Source organism: Stigmatopora nigra, chromosome 18 (genome assembly GCF_051989575.1).
Source record: "Stigmatopora nigra isolate UIUO_SnigA chromosome 18, RoL_Snig_1.1, whole genome shotgun sequence".
Taxonomy (NCBI): Eukaryota; Metazoa; Chordata; class Actinopteri; order Syngnathiformes; family Syngnathidae; genus Stigmatopora; species Stigmatopora nigra.
The window spans coordinates 11589894-11608384 of record NC_135525.1 but is presented as its reverse complement, the minus strand read 5'-3'; the positions used below and the strand labels follow the sequence as shown (position 1 = coordinate 11608384).

Below are 18491 nucleotides of genomic sequence, written 5' to 3'. Positions count from 1 at the left end.
AAATGTGCATTTTTCAGTCTAGTTAACAGATGCTGAATGAGTTTAAAAAATACAAAGACAATCAAAAATGGAATAGAAAACCTTTAGAGGAGCAGCAGCCGTCCAGGAGTTTTGTTGGGGAGGGAGGAGCACGTCGCCATGATGTCATCCCAGCAGGTCATGGCCATCCCTAAAAAATAGTTAGCAAATGAAAGGGTTAAAAAAAAAAAGAGTCTCCATTCTGAAGGACGAGCGACAATGCGACTTACCATGCATGGAGTTGTCGTCCATCTTTTTTGCGGAACAAAAATATGTACTCTCTCTAAGAAAGTACATATTCTGTAATACAGCCATCTTTTATTATCACATAGAAAGCATCCAACTTTGGGGGTATTTACAAAATAGAGAGCCCACGTGTATAAAAATACGCATTACATCTATAGAAATATGTACATCATGTGCAAAACGGATGGCAAACCAACACGAGGCCAACGCGTCGGAACCTGGCGCCCAAGCGCGATGTGGCGTCGCCTGTCGTAAAGTGCGCGGTGGTGGTGGTGGTGGTCTGAAGACGGCCGCAGGTTCCCACGGTTCCTGATATGAAAACATTTTGCGGGTGGGATACAGTACGTCAAAAAAATGGAAAAAAAAGCCGCCATGAGTTGTTCGGAGGGAGTTGGGTCTACACTCATCTGATATGACAAAATAGGCTCATTTGCTAGGCGATATTCAAAAACCGACCAGAATTTTTTGCCAAACACAAAACACGCGATAAATTAAAATAATAATATATCCTAATGCCTTTTTTGGGGGGGGCAAAGATGGCAAAGTGAGGTGATAAATGCATCAAAGTTGGCCTGACAACAAACAAGTGCTACATCTCAAGTCAATTGCCACATTTTCTGGATCAAAAGTGGAATTGGGCTCACACTTTTGCCAGAGAAATTCTCGCCAACCTAGTCCAAATATGGTATATTTCTCTCTCTATTGTTCTTTTCCTGTTTTGCTACAGCTAGCCAATCGCTATAGATCAAATATGCAAAGTACTCACGGCGTCGAGTCAGTTAAAAACAGTCTTTGGGGAGGGTTGCCGACACCCTCTAGTGGTCCCGGATGTGAGAACTGAGAAAGTGGATGAGTGGGAGATAAAAAAAAGGAAAAAAATCATATAATCTCGGCCACAACAAGCGATGACAGGGCAATTGATTTAGTTAGGAGTAAGTAGCGGAGCCCTCTTAGCCAAAACTCCAGACTTTTTTGGAGCGCAAACAGTCAGAAGAAGCCTTTTTTGTTGTTGACAGATTGCTTAAACGCACGTTTTGTTTACGGGACGAGACGGAAAAGCCACGGGTGCGCATGCACAAATTTGCTAACGGTAGCGCATGCACACACACCAGATGTAACTAGCTCTGTCGCCAGGCCACAAAAGTCACAAAGAACCTTAAAAGAGCTTCCAAACGGACCAATTTTTTGGTGCTTTGACCTCACTTTTAAGTGCAAAAACTGGAGCTTTGTACGAGAATCAACTCATTTTTTTTTTGCCTATTTGACGAGAACCAAGAGCTGTTTGGGACTTTGAGATTCTTTCAAAGCAAATAGTGTTCCAAAAGAGTTGGGAAACAGTGCACTAACCACTAAACGGAGGCCACGGGAGACGAGGACAGAGGTGGAATCGACTCAACTTCTCGAAATAACTTGAAAGTTGACTTATTTGTTCCCTATTTGTTGATGGCAGAAGTATCTTTTTGTCAGGTTGCGCAATACATTCAGAAGAGAGAGAACCACCACATTGTGATCCCAAGCAACTTGATATGCCAACATTAGAGTAGTGTGGAGGCCACTGACGTTTAGTGCATAGCTCCCCGTGTGGCCTGTTGGGAAAGTCAAAAGAATATTGTGTTTTGACTGGGTGGAAAAAAATTCAAAGCTCCAGTTGGATTTCAAGGATATGGAATGAATGGCTTTCCGTGGCGTCCCATCAGTGCATCGCCATCTTGCCAGTGTAACCAGTCACTTTGGGATAATGGGGCAAACGTGCAGTGGTTGTGGTGGTCTCGGGACCTGGTTTGTAGACGCCGATATGTACAAAAAGTTCTGTCTCCCAGTATTCCTTTGGTTCCGCCTCCTCCGTCCACGCCCAAACTGTCCCGTTCTTTGGTTTTCCTCCTTCCGATGGCGAGACTGGAAACGAAGTGGTCGTTGGAAAGCGTGGAATTTGTCAAGTCAGGTGGCCGTTTGGCTTTTTTTTTCTCCATCTGGTCAGTCCCAGTGCAGTTGGAGGTCGTGCGCGTCCAGGAAGTCGGCGGGGATCCCCGGCGGCGCCGTCAGGTCCAGCCACTCCATGTTGTCCAGGCCCGGCTCCAACAGAGCCAGATTCAGCGAAGGGGGCGGCGACGAAGAGTCGCAGAAGGACAGCTCCGACGTGTCCATGGGCGAGTACGGCTGATGTTCCATCAGCTGCGCCTGAAGCTCCTCCATCAGGCCCCGGGTCCGAGGGTCCGAGCTGTCGGCCAACGTCCTCTCCAGGAAGGCCTCCAGCTGGTTGTCGGCGGACAGCGAGGACAGGTTGGGCGGGCCCGACTGGCACGGCGGACCGGGGTCCGGGTTGGAGGCGGGGGGCGGGGCCAGCTGGATCTGCGGGGGTTGGCGGGAGAGGACGGTGTTGACCGGGAGGGTGCTGATGTTGGCCGTCACCGGGTGAGACTTGTGCACGGACGTGGGGGGCTCGTGTTGGGTGAACGGAGTGATTTCTAAAAGGGGGGAGAAAAAGTCGTCAAGATCCAGGATTTAAGGGGGTGTGGCTTGAATTTGGAGAAGTGGTAGTTTTGACATCAGCGCAGAAAAATGATATTGAATCCGTTTAAAAAAAAAAAATAACAATGGCACCAACCTATGCTAAGCTTACTCATATTTCACATTTTGCATTAAAAAGAAGCCAAACTAAATTATTCAATCCTCAAATCCACAAATGTAGGATTAAATGTCAATATTGAGTGCCTCCTTACCTCCGCTCTGTATAAGAATGTCAAATAAGTCATCCATGTGCTGCTGGCTGGTTGCCGTGGCCACCTACAAAGATACAGTCACATTTTTAGACAGAGGGTGGCACTGGGTGGTCACCATCCCATCATCAAGGCGTGTCTTACCTGTGAGACGTTGTTCAGATGCAGATTTCGAGTCTGTTTGACGGCGTCCTCGTAGCGAGGAGGCTCCTTTGCTTTGGGGGGCGGAGCAAGAAGAGTGCTAGGCTGGAGGATGAAGGTTAACTGTGGAGACGGCGACTATACACACCCAGAAAAAAATTATAAATATTGGAATCATCCAGAATACTCCTAAGAAAGGTGGTGATGTACCTTGTCGAGTGGCCCGTTGGTGGCGTGGTTGGGCGAGGCGCACGGGGAGCTCCTTCTGTCCGGGGAGCTCCTCAGAAAACATTGAGGGTTGATCTCAGAATGACTCTGGTTGGCCTTTTCACTCGTCTTATTGCACATGGTTAAAGTCTGAAAGGAGAAAACCACAATGAAAAACTGTTGAGGAGAAGGTGAAGGCCTTTTTGGCCGTTTTGGCCTACCTGCAGCAATGAATTGTTGTTGGTCAGATTGTGTTTCGGGCACAGGTCCATTTTAGAGTTCTGCAGCTGTGGGATAGAAGCCTGGACCAGGCCCGGATTGGAGACGCTGGCCTGGAGCAGAGGCTGAGAACAACAACAAGGGCGGAGGACATTTTGGTACCTTGGCAAAGGCTATGAGCTCGGAACCCTGAGGTCTTACCTGCAGGCTGACAGTGGTGCTCGGCAACTGAATGGCGCCGCCGTTATTGGGCAGCGAGACGGGAAGCAGGATCTGAGTTCCCGTCTGACCGCTGGCGGCCAGCAGAGTCGGAGGCGGTCCAGAGGCGGTCAACAAGGTCTGGGGACGGCCCAGCACCTGCGGCATCCCGCCGGGATGGCCGATGACAAACTGCTGCAGGTTGGGGGCGCCGGCTTGACGTGGTGGCTGGCTATTGAGTTGCGGGCTCTGCTGGACTTGGACCGGCTTTCGGGAGACCAGTTGAGGTTGATGGGGCTTTCCGGAAGAGACGGTCACGTCTTCTAACTTGACCGGGGTCTGGGGAGGAGGCTTGGGGAGGACCTGGGAGGCCGAGATGGAGTTGCCAAGGGAACCAGGAGAACAGCTGCCCTGACTCCTCTTTTCCACCTCCAACTGCATCTTCAGTTCCTCCACCAACTTCTGTTCATGCTCCAGTTTCCTCATCAACTCCTCGATTTGTCGCTCCTTTTCGTGGAGCCGCCTGTCCTTCTCTGGGGCCGGTAATTTGGGGAGAGGGGAGGAGCCTGGGTACGCCAATGGCATCTCGCACTTGACTTCAGATGCGCCCGCGTCATGGTGAACGGCGAAGGGACCGTTGGGAACGGGGGAAACTGGAGGCGTGGCGGCGTTGGCCCTCTCCGGCGGCCCCTGCTGGGGTGGACGGACGATGGGGGGGGTGCCGGGGGCCGTCTCCATGGGGACGGCGGGTGCGGGTGGAGCCGTTGAGCTAGGGGGGTCCTGGAAAGGTCTCAGTCTTTCCATCAGATCCGTTTTAGTTCCTGACACGGGAAGACCACGTAGCTTTAGCTCCAGTTTTAGCTCGGCCACCTAAAAAAAAATTAAAAAACTGGTCATACATGGGCTTAATGGTCAGTGTCATCTATTTTTGTTTTTGGCGAGCTGTGGACACGGCCTTATACGAGTACCTTCATTTCCTCCAGGTTGGCAGGCAAGACCCCGGGTTTGCGGTGCGATAATGAGTGGTTCTGTCGGGCCAGAGGCATCGGGGGTGCCGCCGTGGGTAAGGAAACCACGATGGAGGCCGGGAGTCCGCCGGGGTTGGCGCTTTGGCCTTCTGCCACGGGCCTAAGCAATACACAATCGTTATCACAACAATTGATTGTATTTTTTTTTTTTGGGGTGATTTCAGGGACCTACTTGAGGGGTGCGGGTAATATGGTTTGATAGTTGTAGTGTTGCTGTTGCTGGCTGAGGATCTGCAGTTGGAGGAAAAGCTGCTGTTGCTGCAGGAGTCGCGCATACGACGAGTCCATGGAGGCCTCGCTCAGGTCCAGCTTCTGGTCCGGTGGAACGTACTGGTGATACTTGAGCTTTCTCACTCTGGGCTTGGCGTCTTTGCCCTTCTTGCTCCGGATCTTCTCCGAAGGCATCCTGTGCTGGCTTTGCTGGGAAGCAAAATGGCAGCCAAACGTTACGCCGACGTCGGGTAAGGAGAAGACCGCCGTCGATAGGTCTGCTTACTTTGACCAAAGTCGGGGGTGCTCTGGAGGGAGCGGCCGTCACGATGGCTTGAGGGTGAGAAACGACCGGGCGGATGGTGGGCTGCTCGCGAGTGGAGATTCCCCTAGTGGCGTCTGTGGTGTATTGCGGGGACAGCTTTGATGGAAAAAAAAATGACGTTTTTATTCCATTTTTTTTCACATTTCCAGGAGGGAGAGCGGCGCCCGGGATCTGACGACCAACCTTCAACGTGGGTCCCGGAGGAGAGAGCGCTATGGAGGGAGTCTCTGGGAATTTAATGTCCCCCGGCGAGGGCATGGAGCTCTGAGACTCTTGGCTGGCAGGCTGTTCCGGGGACAGGGTGTCGCAGCTGTCCTCGTCCACCACTTTGGGATAGGTCACCTGGCCTGGAAGCAGGAATTGAGGAAATTAGGGTTCCGTTTTGTGAGCCCGGTTGGCTATTACGGTCTCACCGATGATGGCATCCTTCAGGTTGGAATCTACGGGCAAGATGTTCTTCTCAACTAGTTCCATGGGACCGGGCCTCTGGGATATTTTCTCATTCAAGTTGTCGGCCAGACGGGCTCTCTTTAGCTTCATCTGAGTGGCCTGCAGTGAAGGTTCGGCTCCGGTTTCTGTGGGGGACAAGAAGAAAAAAATGCAAACGTTAAGAAATGACAATAGTAGAAACACTGTAACATTTAGGATCAGGTTTAACCAAGTGATGGAATCATGATGGCGCCTATAAGCATCCAAAATATCAAGTGTACTGGCCTTGCAAGATGTGCATCCTGACCAGCTCGGATCTCTCGGGACGACTGCGGATTTTATGTTTCAGAAAATTCTCCGTCTGAGAAGAGACAGGTAAGAAACAAAATGATTTATCTTGAACATTATGGGAGCGCAGTGGAAATTTTTTTTTGGGGGGGGCGGTAGGGCATACCCGGGCTCTCTCCAAGCTCCGAATCTGCCCGTGGAAGGCGGCCGGGCTCTTCAGGGCTAAACAAAAGAGGTTTTTGGTTAGATGAGTCAGGGTCCCACGCCAAGACGCACGCCCGAAAGTGACAAAGGGCGTTACTCACGCGGCATGATGCCCTGGTCCACCAACTCCTCGCGAGTCCGTCTTTGCTGGAGTCTCAACTGCAGCACTGTGAAAAAGGAAAAAAGAATGATAAGATGTCAAACTCATGAATTAAGAAGGGGAACTGTATACAGTGTATTACGGTAAACGGTATTGACAGACTTATAGGATTCAGTTTCTAAACTATGACTTTTGGTGCAACATTATTTTAGTCCAGTGACAAAAATGTTCAAGTCCTTTTTGGCCAGTAAAATGAAAGATTTCCTGCCATCTCATTCTCTCTGTGGTTTGAAATGTGTCCAAAATAGCCGGCCGGTTGTATTTTTAGCCCAGGACAAGAGAGTGGCGGCCATCGGCTTCCTAGAGGTGCGCCGCCGTTTGGATTTGTGTCCTAAAAAGTTACACGGGTTAGGTGAAATAAGAGTGCGAGCAGCTGCCATGGCCTTGCGTACCGACCGACCGGTTCGACCGAGCGACCGACCGACGGACGGACAAAAACAAGGGCGGCTCGCTGCGTCACCACGTTGGTTTTGGCTGACAAACCCATGACGTGCCATGGCGCAATCTGCTTGCCTCAACTTATTTTTTATAATAATAATCGCTCTTGGCAAAGGATGAATCAGAATAGGAGAAATTTCAGGTAATTGTCTTTGCGTAACAGATTTACTATAAATATATATGAAATGAAAAAGAGCTCATGTATTTTATAATGTGGTCTAAAGATCATTTTTCCCGACAAGAGAGGAAAGCAAAGTCTCAGACACACACACAGCAGGGAACATTTCTATAGTCAAGGCAATATTTTAAAAAGAGCTCTGCGGCTTTGGCCACACCGTACTGGAAAGTCTGTGTGTATTAATGTGTGTGTGTGTTCTCAATGGAAGGGAAATGACAAAATCCCAGATGATGAACGGACAATAGCGCAATTGACATTCCACGGAAAGCTTTCCGCCGTGAGACGCATCGCCGGGCACACGCTCAGACCCCATTTGGCGAGCGCTCACATTTTGTCGGATTAAAGCCGAAGCGCAACCCCGATGAACTCGTTATTAAATCTTGCGCAACACATCACTGGCTGCTTTAAAATCCGAGCCCAAATGTCACCGCGAGATGTTACTCAACTAAGCAATATTATGATACATCCTGATATTAGCTTAGCCTAGCCAACAAACTCACCGTTTTTGCGTTCGTTGAGCGGCGGAAGGTTCTGGTGGGGCTGCAGCGACAACTCCTCCATTTCGTGGGTGACCGCTTCGCTTTGGGGACTGGCCACCAGCAGAGCCGTCCCTTCCACTCCCAGGAATCCTTGGGACTCCATCTTGAATGGTGAGAAGATTCACGTTTTTTCCAGTGGCAAATACGTGCAGAAGGGGCTTACTGCTCTTTAGGTAGGTGCTCGCTACCTGTTGGGGTAAACAAAAAAACTTTAGAATGATGAAACAAGGCAAAAAAAGTATTTATTTAAGGCTATCTGGAGCACTTCAATCCAAGTCCGACATAAATGATTCATTAAAAAGAGCCCTGGTTAGCCATTATGCCCAATAAGCAGCGCCCGAGGGAACCAAAGTCCACCCGCTGGCGTGTGACCGTCTCGCTGTTTGAACGGGATTGGCAATCTGGAATATGACATGGTTGCGGCGGTTTCGGACGAAGTTGACGGAAAAAAACGGGAGTTCATGCCATAAAGTGAGTGGAAATGTCAATGCGGTTACAACATAGGAGCAAGATGTCATCGCTAGCTAGCTAGCAGTACATCCAAACATAACATAGCTGTCCAAAAACATTGTTTTCCCACGCTAAGAAAATAGTGCTAAAAATGTATGATGATGTCAGGAATGATATGCAATTTTTTTTCACCCTGTCTATTTTGGTGTGAGAGAATAAAGAATGGAGAAACGAGTATGTGACAGAATGCAAGGGAGGAAGGGGCCAAATAGTTGTCATGGCTGACGTGGCGGTCAAAAGTAAACAAAGCCTGTGTACGCACAGAATTCTTTTAATAGAATATAGAACTCCCAAATGTATGCCTGTCAAACAACAAATCAAATGAAAAATACTATTGTAAAGCATTTTGCACTTTAAAAGGTGGCTATTGGATTTATATCAAATGTTAACAATAGCAATTTTTCATTTAAAAGCAGTCAAATGCAGAATTATGCTGTTTGGAATTTGGCCCAGTGTGCTATTACAGCTCAACTTTCCTCATTTATTTTTCGAACTGCTACATCATCATTTATTCCAGTGCACGGACGTTATAATTATTAAACCATTTTTTTACGGACCTCCCAAAATGGAAAGTGTCTTAAAAGCGTTTAAGTACTGTTGGATTGATAGCGATTTTTTAATGAACACCATCCCCTGTCTTTTTATTTTCTTGTATGTGGCAATGTTTTGGAGTTAGACCAACAGAATACTTCTGGAATCTATTTTGGACAAAAGCAAACAAATGTGTTGTTTTACGGTCCATTAGGAAATGGATACTTCTACGCTCCCCCTCCCAGTTTTGCTGCAATAACAAGAAGAGGTTAAAAAAGTTATATGCCTCCTACTTTTAACCATCTATTTCTTTTTCAATCTGTCTTTTTATTCCTGGTAAAGACACAAACATGCCACTGACGAATAGCAATTCTGTCTGAGTTTGCGGATTGGGAGCCCTGAATAGACTACAGCCGTTCCAAAGAAAACATCTGCTTTTATCCTGAGATAACACAAGCAGTGATGTCATTATCTGGAAGGCAGAGGCAGAAAGAAGGAAAGCTGCTCTGCTCTCTCACGTGCGCCACCGACGTTTCCTTCCTGGTTGCGTACTGGAAACGGTCAATGAACAAAGGAGCAGCACAGAAGAAAAAAGCCTTTTCAAATAATGCTACTGTTGTACATAGACGCCTCCCAAACCGTTCTTAGCATCACGGCAACTTCAATTAAAGTGTGTTGAGAGATGGAAATATGGACAACAGACTGGACGGGGGGGCCCCTCCAGGACCGGAGTTGGTCACCCCCTGGCTGGGTAAAGCATGACACCATGAGTGAGTCACTAATAACAAGCCTTCTCCCCACAAAGCAGACGTCATGTCTCCAAAGATTCACCTCCGATTGGCTGTAGAACTTCCAAATGTCCACAAAAAACGCTAGCATACTTTGCTGATTGTGTTATATGCTTGCTAAATGAGCCTTGTAATAATTGTTACCATAAACCACTAAAAGGATGAACCAGTGGACGACTAAATATAAGCCATACAGTTCAATCTATGACAAAAACAATCAATAAAATGTATGAGCAAACGTCCCATTATGAAAAAGCACAGACTAGAGTCGTCAATCTTACTATAGTACTTTACATTCAAGTGAATATGCAAAAACTGTATTATTGTATAGACATATATAGATTATCAGACAAGATAAAGAGGCGTGTACAACACTATGAAGTTTGCCTCATTCAGGGGAAGGCTGGGGCATAGCAAACATGCTCAATCTGACAGGTAGGCGAGTGAATTAAGACCACAGTATCGAACCATCAACACGGAGCACTAATGAACGATTATTTGACCGCTCGCCATGGCCTTTAAGATCCAATATACAGCTTCTTATTCCACTCGTGTGGTCGATTCAACATGCATATGATCACGCTGGCTTTCCATTTCGGCTAGTTAGCTCGGCGAGCTATCATGCTAATGTGCTAAAAACAAGACATCGCCGCCGCGGATGACACGCATCACTCACCAAATTGACGATAGCGGCATCTCCAACCCATCCGATTTCATGATGATAGATCCGTGGTCAACGGACTCAGACTCCGTTATTTTTTGTTTTCCTGCGGCAAAGGCATTCAAGTTTGTTTGGCCGAGGAAAATGGCTGCGACTGCTCGGTTGCACCGTTGCAGAGTGACGTCAGGACGCAGCCGGACAGAATGAGTAGAGGCGTGGTTTGACAGGAGGGAAATCGGCAGGTGACTCCGCCCACTCACCCTGGAGGCTCGACAATAAACAAGAACCCGATATACCGGTGTTAGGAATAACAATGTATTTTTCTTTTAAGTATTAAAGTCTAAACAAAAAGCATTTACAGCCCCTCCACACAAACATATACTGACTAATTCACGTTATTAAGAAAAAAATACATATATTTGATGTGTCCTTTTTTAATAGGCGTGGCCGAAGCCAGAGTTCAAATAGCCGACGTCAAACCCCAAAATGGCAAGCATATGAGTAGAGAAAAAACACATCTCACACTAAAAATGTGACTATTACAATGACTGAAGCAAAATGGCAAATGGAAAAATAGATTTATTCTGGTGGAAAACACAATCTGTGAATATTTAAGTCAACTCTGCGGTGCAACCATACCATTATTTTTATGATCTAAAAATAATAAATACACGGCAAAAGTCTATTTTCTCCTGCGCACCGGAGCCGGAACATCGGCGACATTGTGCAAGAACTCGTAGAGCGATTTGGCATTGTTGTTATTCTCCAGTATCTCCGCTAGCTTTTTCTGGCTCAGCTTGGCCAGATCCGCCAGGTTGTCGGCGTTTCTGATCAGCGCTCGAAAGTTTTTGCTGGTAACCCCCGGCATCTTCAACAAAAAGTCGTACGGCCCGGCGTTGTACAGCTCCGTCGACTCGGCCACGGCGTCCGACTCGGCCGTGATGGCCTGAGCCGCCGCCGCGTTCGGCTCGTCCCGCCCCTTCTTCAGCTCCAGGAAGAGCTCGCCGGTGGCTTGCGGCGAGGCGCACCACAGGAGGCGGAGTCGTGGGAAATGCAAGGTGAGTAACGTGAGCTTGGAGGACACGTCGTTGACCGAGATCTCCTGGCGAAAGTCGGAGCGGGCCGTCAGCGAGAAGGGCTTGGCCGGGTCGAACTCGATGAGTAGCGTGGGTCGCTTGTAGTAGCGGCTCATGGCCAGGCACTGCGTGTAGAGGCGCCCGTTCTGCAGCGAGCTGATCAAGTCGCTGACGCTCTTGCGCTCCACGCAGATGTCCGGCGTCAGGATGTAGTCGCCCACTTCCAAAGTGACCGGCTCGATCTCCAGGCCGCGGCGGTGCAGCCAGGACGGGAGCTCGCTGCGGAACTCGCGCATGTCCACGATGACTCGCTGCGGCTGCACGGGACGCTCCTGGCCGCCTGTGGGGAAAGAGCCACATTGGTTACCGAGAAGCGAGTACGTATAAAAAAAATCCACACCAAGTGAAAGTAGATTTTTTTGTGTTTTTAGCTCAAAAATCATTTTGTCAAATTTTAAAATACATATAAACATGGTTTTAGATCTATAAAAAGTGGAATATTCAGGGCCTTTAGATCCAGTTCTTTTAATCCATTTATAATTTTTTTTTTAAATCTACCAACCTGAGTGTGACACCCTTGGTCTACTATGAAGAAACTTACCAGCTTTGCGAGTGTTGGTAGTAGCGTTGGCAGGCTCTAAATTTCTAGCCAGGTCCAAGTTGGTGTCCCCCCGGCCTTCCCTCTCCTCCGGGATGACCATGGTAGCCTTTTCCCTGCAATTGAAGCAAAAAAGCTGTTTTCTTAGCAAAATTGACAGACGTCGAGCGAGTGAAAAGTCAAAGAATCCTGACCGAATAAGATTCTCAAAGGCTTTCTTCTCTTTGGACAGCGAGGTCAGGTATTTCTGTTCCTCTGTGGAGCCTCCGTAGATGAGGAAGTAGACCCTGAAGAAGAAAAACAATATTAGAAAAGCAGTCAAATGCATACTAGGAAGCTCCGCGCATACCTGAGAGGCTTGCCAGGTCGACACGCTTTGTAGATCTCCAGCTGTCGCACAAAGCTGACTTCGACGTCGTAGAGCACCACAAAGGCGGGTCTCACTTCGTACAGGACCCGCGTCAGGGCGTGCGGGTCCGTGCATCCCCTCAAAGGGTGAATCACTATCAAGGGTTCCTTCAAAATGCCGTAGTAAGCATCCGAGGACAAATCCAGGCCGGGGGCGCCCCCCTCCGTCATTCCATCGTCTTCGGCAAAGACGTCCTCGAAGTCGCCGCCGCTGCCCGTCGCCTCCTCGCCGTCTCGATCTTTGCTCAGCATTTGAGTTAAGGTGAGCGAGGGTCTGCTTTGAGTCTTTTTTTTCTGTCCCCGCCCACGCCCCCGCCCTCTGCCTTTTCCTTTGGGGAAGGCGTTGTCTTTTGAAGTGGAGGGGTAGCGATAGGTGGCGGCCGACGGGTCCCGTTGGGCCAGGGTGCGGTCGTACGAGCGCTTGAGGAGCCACTCGGCGCCGTACCTGATGTACTGCTGGACTTGAGCGCAAGTTCGGTCGTCGCTGGCGCAGATCAAAACGCGACCTGAAGGCGAACAAAAAGTATCTTAGTAACACAGCCATATGGATAATACATGGTTGAGGCCACTATTTGATAGAGGTCTACTAATAGTGTTTTCAAAGGCTGATAATGGTTAAAAAAATGTCAGCCAATATTGAAGTGACATTTTTTCTATTTATAAAAGCGACCCTATTATGAAAGGCAAATCAAAGACTTTTGGAACCTGGCTTTTCCGGAGTTTTCTTGTTCTCGTTTTCAATCTCCTGCAGGACTTCGGTGAGAGCCTCCCATTTTGGACTCTTCTCCAATACCAGTTCCCGCGCCACCACTGGAAAAAAAAATTAGCGTTAGCAGTGAGCTTTAACCTTCTGCACCAGTAAGATTTTTAATTTTATATCTCTTTGCTGTTACCTCTAGGGAAAGCTGTCTGTTTTGTGTCTCCTTGTGCACCCGACTTGAGTTTCTTTTTGCTTTCCGGGATGCGGTAGACTCGGCCCCGGGCGTTTACAAACATGGAGTTACTGGAGTCCAGGAAGAGCCACTCGGACGAGTTGTGGCCAAAGTTCTTTTGACTGGTGCGGAGGGATTCCAAAAGATTGAGGAAGGTGACGCAGTCGTATTGGGTGAGCTGAAGTAGCAGGACCCGCAGAGATTTCAGGTCTTTGACTAGCGTTTTGGTCTTGGCTCCCAACTGGTGCCATAAGGGGTCCAGGTAATGGCCAACGGTCTGGATTTCAAAATAAAAAAGACACAGAATCCACATTTATCTGCAGTCCCTGGCAACAACTGACTATTCTATCCCAAAATACGATGAATGAAGTCACCTTATCAAAAGCGTTGGTGAGCGTGTTCTCCAAGGAGAAATCCTCCACCTCTAAACTGGGATTGTAGTGCTTTAGCTCCTTCAGACAGGCGTCCATGATGTCTAAGATGGAGCTCTGGATGGCCCTCATGGATGGCGTAAGCGATACATGCAGCTCCACCACCTCTGGCTTGTGTCTATCCAGGGCCGAGTTGACCGACGCTTGGAACCTGATGAAGGTAGCGCACAAAGTCAACATTAGGATTTCCACCATGACGCGACGAATTGTGATGCGTACCTGGGCCAAAGGTAGAGCTTCTTGACAAAAAGATTCCTCATCACGCGCTCCACCTGACAGAAACCCGTGGAAAAAGCCGTGGCTTTGTCGGTGAAGGCTTTGATGAAACCCGTCTTGTTTTTCTGCCGGAACAGTCGGAGGATGAACGCTTCCTGACACGACTCGATGATTTTGTGAGCGCGGTACACCAGGATGCCTGACGGGGAAAAACAAAGTACAGTTCAGCGTTGTTGCTATTTACCCACAAAAAAAATGTAACCATTACCTGATACGAGATGGGCGGGAATGCGGTCGGTGAGGAAGTCGACCACCAGAATTCTGCTGGTGACAAACATGACGCCACCTTCGGTATAAACGTTGTATCGCTCGGAAGCATGGATTTCGCTGTTGACCGACGTGGGTAGGTGCCTCACCCCGTTCACTCGCAGTCTTTCCCTGAAGTAGTCCTAAAGAAACCAAATAGAAATATACTTTGCCATTGTACTTGGGTAGGCGTGTTTAAAAAATGCAGTATAACACTAATAGGATTGCTATAAATGTGCCTTTCCATTGCGTCAATGAGGCCTTGGGGCAAATGGGCTCACTTTGTTTACTCCTTTTTATTTTGAAGGGGTGAAATATTTTCAGAATCCCCCTGGCACCACACACATACAAACACACTAACGATATGGGGCAATTATTGTGTTAATTCTGACCTGTTCTGGGGTGGTGGTGTTAAGTACGAGAACCAGGGTGCCTTTCTCCGAGTACACCTGCATGAAGTGCATGAGGATGCGGTCTATCCCCATCCCTTCGGCCACCACGAGCAGCCCGTCAGAACTGAACAAATTCAGAAACATTTCCCTCTCAAACTCCAACAGAGCACCCGCCATGGTGGAAGTCTAGGCCGAAACGGATGGAAGGTTGCTGAGCCCAAATCGCTTTTCCAGATCAGCTAAAAACAACAAGAAACACTGTAAAAATTAGACCGCTAACTAATTGGAGCTAACAAGAGTGTCAACAGTGAATTTCTGGTCACGTGACGCTATCAACAAACAACGACGAGCTCCATGGTAGAGGGCTTTACACGACCGGACATAAGACTGCCATCTACCTGTAGGATGGTGGAAGCACAACAACAAAAAACTCCCATTCAACAGCGAACTTTAGTTTAAAATAATTCCAAAAGGAGGCGCTAGTTCTCCATTAAAAAACTTTCCATCAAGAAACTAATTAAAAAATAACGTCATCGAACCGTTTTAGGCCCTGCTAGAAACTGGCACTGTTATTAATTAAATTTGATAACTGAAATGAGATATTCAACTTTAAGTAGAACGGACAGCAAAAAGTGTGAAGTGATGTCACAAAACAAAAACAATTACCCAAGCAAAATAAACGGGAAATTGTTTTAAAAAAATATATAATTGATTTAAAATAAAAACTCAACTCGATGTATGTATTGATGTGACGGTACTGTCCAAGTTTATTCAATATTTGGATGTACAGACTCAAACGACGAGTGACCCAAACTAGAAAAATTGGGGGAAAATGCCGTGCAGAAAAATGGAATATTGGAATCCGACGTGAGGCCGTATTGAAATCCCGCCCGCGGCGCTTTTCAAATAACATGGACCTCTGACCGAAACACAGATGGTATCAACCACCCGACGTGACTCACCGAAAGGCTTTTTAGCGCTAAGAGCCAGCCGTGCGTTCCTCCGTCCCCGGAATAAAAAGTACTCCAAGCGTGGCACGTGTTGTTTCCATCTGAGGCCGTCACCAGCCTCCCTCCTTAAACGGACACCTCGCTATAATGGGAAGAGAGCTTATTATCCGGTTGGAAAATGGCAGTGGCGTGTTGGCAAATGGAGATTATTACAGCGCTCTTAAGTACCCGTTTGGAAGACCGACGCATTTTTTTTAGTCATGCGCCGCCGCTCCGTCCCAGTCACCATTCAAGCCTGGAAGGAGAAATAAAAAGGGGGTCTTTTAACCCTTTGGGAGATGGCCTTGACTAGAATAAAAAGGTATTAGTAGACGCTTCATGAAGGAACAAGCAATTTATTTTAAAAAATGCATTGACCTTGACTTGATTGTGTAATTTTGGTCATTTAAATAAAGGCAAAAACACTTTTTGGGAAAACCCTGCTTTAAAAAAAAGGATCAATGCAACACAAGTAAGCACATCAAGAAGTTTTTCCCATTTCTGAGTGCATTTTGGCATTTATTGGCCCGAGAAATGCTAGTAGAAAAGCATCCCTTTTCCATTTGGAGTTTTGAAAAGGCTCTAGGAGGCGGGGCAAAAGATCACGAGGGACACAATCGTTTACGGCAGAAGAAAACCAGGAGTTAAGGAGTGTGACGCAAGGTCATGCCAACAAATAGCCAGCGGGGGAAGGAACGCGCAAATACTCCTGCTGGTGGAACGCTTGACGCGGGGAGGTCAAAGGTCAGGCGGGATTTCAAACGCTTTTATTCACTACTAAATCGGTCTAATCCAAAACACTTGCAACTTCAATCTCATTGAGGCTGGGATCAAAGTCAAGGAGATCCTGTGTGTGGGGGGAAAGATATGTGGATTCATTAACATCGCAATGACGACGTTGGTGCCCAAAAAAATCGTTGTTTTCACCGCTCGCCGTCTACTTGCTTGGTGAATGTGTGTACTTTGATTGGATTTGGCTACTTCAATCACTACGCCTGGATTTGGGGGGGTGCCTGCTTAATTACAAGGAGGGATTCAAATCAAATATGTTAGCCGGTACGCAATTACGCTGGCAAGGAAGCGTGGCGTCTCTCTCTACAACCAACAAAGCTTCTTGTTTTCATTTGGATTTTGTCATTTCCTCAAGAGTAGATACTCCAATCAAACTCTATTCACCAAGATGAAGCAAGTGGAAAATTGAAAATTACACCAACTTAAGTTCGCCGGCAAACAGAAGGGGGGGGGGGGGGGGGGGGGGGTTCAGCGCAATATATTTTTTTGAATTGGATTATAAGAACTGGATCAAAATCCCTAAATATTCATTATTTTATAGATATAAAACTGTTTATTTGAACTTTTTTTCTTAGAGAAAACATCTAATAATCCTTTGTTTTTAATTTCAAATGGAAACAATTTTTTTAAAAAAAGATAATTACATAGAAAAATCAGGTCATTTTTACTTTAGCTAGTAGCGTATTTTCCGGACTATAAATTACAGTTTGGCTAGGCTTGCAAATACTTAAGTGATTTTTCTCTGACTACTGACACCCTGACATGTATATTTTTTCTTTTTTAAGGGCGTAGTGTTCTGAAAAATGACAACAATTTAGCCCTTGGTTCTCCATTTTCCTCCAAGTGCTTGTTCTCGGTGTCTGATCAAATAAAAATGGCGACGTGAACATTACTCTTTGCCGTCTATTCTTCGACGGGTGCGATTTATCGTCTGAAAAATGGGGAATTTCACGCCCACGTTGGCGCTTTAAACAGATTTGCTTGGCCAAATATATTCTCTCTTTGTCGTGTCTTTGAGCCGTGATTGATGGGGCTTGGAGGAAAGGAAAAATAACCAAGCCGGGATAAATTCACAAAGCCGACTGTCGGCGTTTCACGAAAAAAAAACGAACACTGGCGCACGTCCTTGATGCTTAAGTGGCGAGTTGAGTGGCGCCGTCTGCGGCCATCCCATCCTCGAGTCGGATCTCCGTCCTCGCGAGACGTCGCCGGCGGCTTAAAGTGCTCTTATGTCATTTCCTGGGCCCGAGTGGCCAGGAGTGTGCTTATACGGGCGGCGGCGGCGTGTTCCGTGTTCGATCAGCGGGAAACACGGCTCGCGGATCGATAAACAGCTCCTCGCTCTCGTGGGCCGCACCAGAATAAATCTCCCCATAGAGCGGGAGCAAAACATCTTAAAGGCCAGACCACTTATCTTAACACTGTAAAAAAAGGGGGCTATTTCGTCAAATTCCCCATCGGAAAGAGTGCTGACACCACCGGTTGATGTCGGGTGTCCGCAAATGACATTGCATCATATGCAGCTGGGAATAATGAAATGGGTGAAATATCATTCAACAAAGGTGCTCTTCAATGGGTCAAAATGGTCCAAAGTTTGCACTTTGATGGCCCACCTTTGAAATAGGTCAAAAAAAGTCTTGAATTGGCTCCAGACAGTTTATACTAGGCAGGGGATGGTTTTGCAAAGGTGAAAAAGGCCCATACATAGGTGAAAAAGTTCAATGGGCGGGGTTTGGAATGGTGTGGGTGGAGGATGGGGGCAGTTTTTTGCCATCAAGCATTGACCGACTGAGCTGACTGACAAACTTGAAGCAGTGGGGGTTGGGCAAGAAGAAGCAGCTGATGTCAATCCACTGATTGCACTCACACGACACTTAGTATTGCTCTTTATGAAAAGCTACATTTTGTGGAATAGTTTGAAATGAAAGCCTAGTCTTATGGGATGCTAGTCCTTTATATCAAATCAAAAGCCATTTTTGGCATCATTACACAGCTGTGTAGAATGAAATAGGTGAAATATAATTAAACAAAAGTGCTCTTAAATGGGTGAAAATGGTCTAAAGTTTGCACTTTGATGACCCACGTTTGAAATAGGTCAAAAAAGTATTGAATTGGCTATTGACAGTTCATACAAGGCATGGTGTCTATGCAAAGGTGACAAAGGCACATACATAGGTAAAAAAGTTCAATGGGCGGGGGTTGGGATGGTGTGGGTGGGGAGGGAGGGAGTTTGCTTTTGGCTCGAGCCGTCCACCGACCGAGCTGACCGACAAACTTGAAGCCACGGGGGTTGGGCAGAAGAAGCAGCTGACGCCA

General features: G+C 47.3%; 2 protein-coding genes across 3 annotated transcripts; both read right to left on the bottom strand.

Annotated features, from left to right (window-relative positions):
* Window positions 1-316: 316 nt before the first annotated feature.
* On the bottom strand, window positions 317-10217 carry mrtfba (myocardin related transcription factor Ba). The gene is made up of 16 exons (XM_077738397.1): window positions 10051-10217; window positions 7507-7733; window positions 6332-6397; window positions 6193-6248; window positions 6024-6099; window positions 5723-5884; window positions 5493-5656; window positions 5271-5405; window positions 4947-5194; window positions 4715-4874; window positions 3750-4616; window positions 3551-3673; window positions 3333-3479; window positions 3126-3260; window positions 2985-3048; window positions 317-2729 (listed from the first exon to the last, which is right to left on the bottom strand). The coding sequence occupies exons 2-16, from the start codon at window positions 7646-7648 to the stop codon at window positions 2239-2241; spliced, it is 3036 nt and encodes a 1011-aa protein (XP_077594523.1). The 5' UTR covers window positions 7649-7733; window positions 10051-10217; the 3' UTR covers window positions 317-2238.
* Window positions 10218-10663: 446 nt separating this feature from the next.
* ercc4 (excision repair cross-complementation group 4) lies at window positions 10664-15640 on the bottom strand. Of its 2 annotated transcripts, XM_077739258.1 has the most exons (12): window positions 15573-15640; window positions 15357-15486; window positions 14395-14633; window positions 13965-14145; window positions 13700-13895; window positions 13424-13631; window positions 13011-13326; window positions 12823-12927; window positions 12059-12623; window positions 11904-11996; window positions 11713-11825; window positions 10664-11451 (listed from the first exon to the last, which is right to left on the bottom strand). In XM_077739258.1, the coding sequence occupies exons 3-12, from the start codon at window positions 14569-14571 to the stop codon at window positions 10718-10720; spliced, it is 2688 nt and encodes an 895-aa protein (XP_077595384.1). In that variant the 5' UTR covers window positions 14572-14633; window positions 15357-15486; window positions 15573-15640; the 3' UTR covers window positions 10664-10717. The 2 variants fall into 2 exon arrangements, with proteins under 2 accessions (XP_077595384.1, XP_077595383.1); XM_077739257.1 differs by lacking the exons at window positions 15357-15486; window positions 15573-15640 and having other exon boundaries at window positions 14395-14746.
* Between the last annotated feature and the right edge of the window lie 2851 nt (window positions 15641-18491).

Coding starts and splice junctions, on each gene's coding strand:
- mrtfba (XM_077738397.1), bottom strand. CDS start 7,648: ATGGAGTCCCAAGGATTCCTGGGAGTGGAAGGGACGGCTCTGCTGGTG. Junction 5,657..5,722: donor CCTGAAGGATGCCATCATCG/GTGAGACCGTAA, acceptor TCCTGCTTCCAG/GCCAGGTGACCTATCCCAAA. Junction 5,406..5,492: donor CTCCGGGACCCACGTTGAAG/GTTGGTCGTCAG, acceptor TTTCCATCAAAG/CTGTCCCCGCAATACACCAC.
- ercc4 (XM_077739258.1), bottom strand. CDS start 14,571: ATGGCGGGTGCTCTGTTGGAGTTTGAGAGGGAAATGTTTCTGAATTTG. Junction 14,146..14,394: donor ACACCACCACCCCAGAACAG/GTCAGAATTAAC, acceptor TGGTTTCTTTAG/GACTACTTCAGGGAAAGACT. Junction 12,928..13,010: donor ACAGACAGCTTTCCCTAGAG/GTAACAGCAAAG, acceptor TTTTTTTTCCAG/TGGTGGCGCGGGAACTGGTA.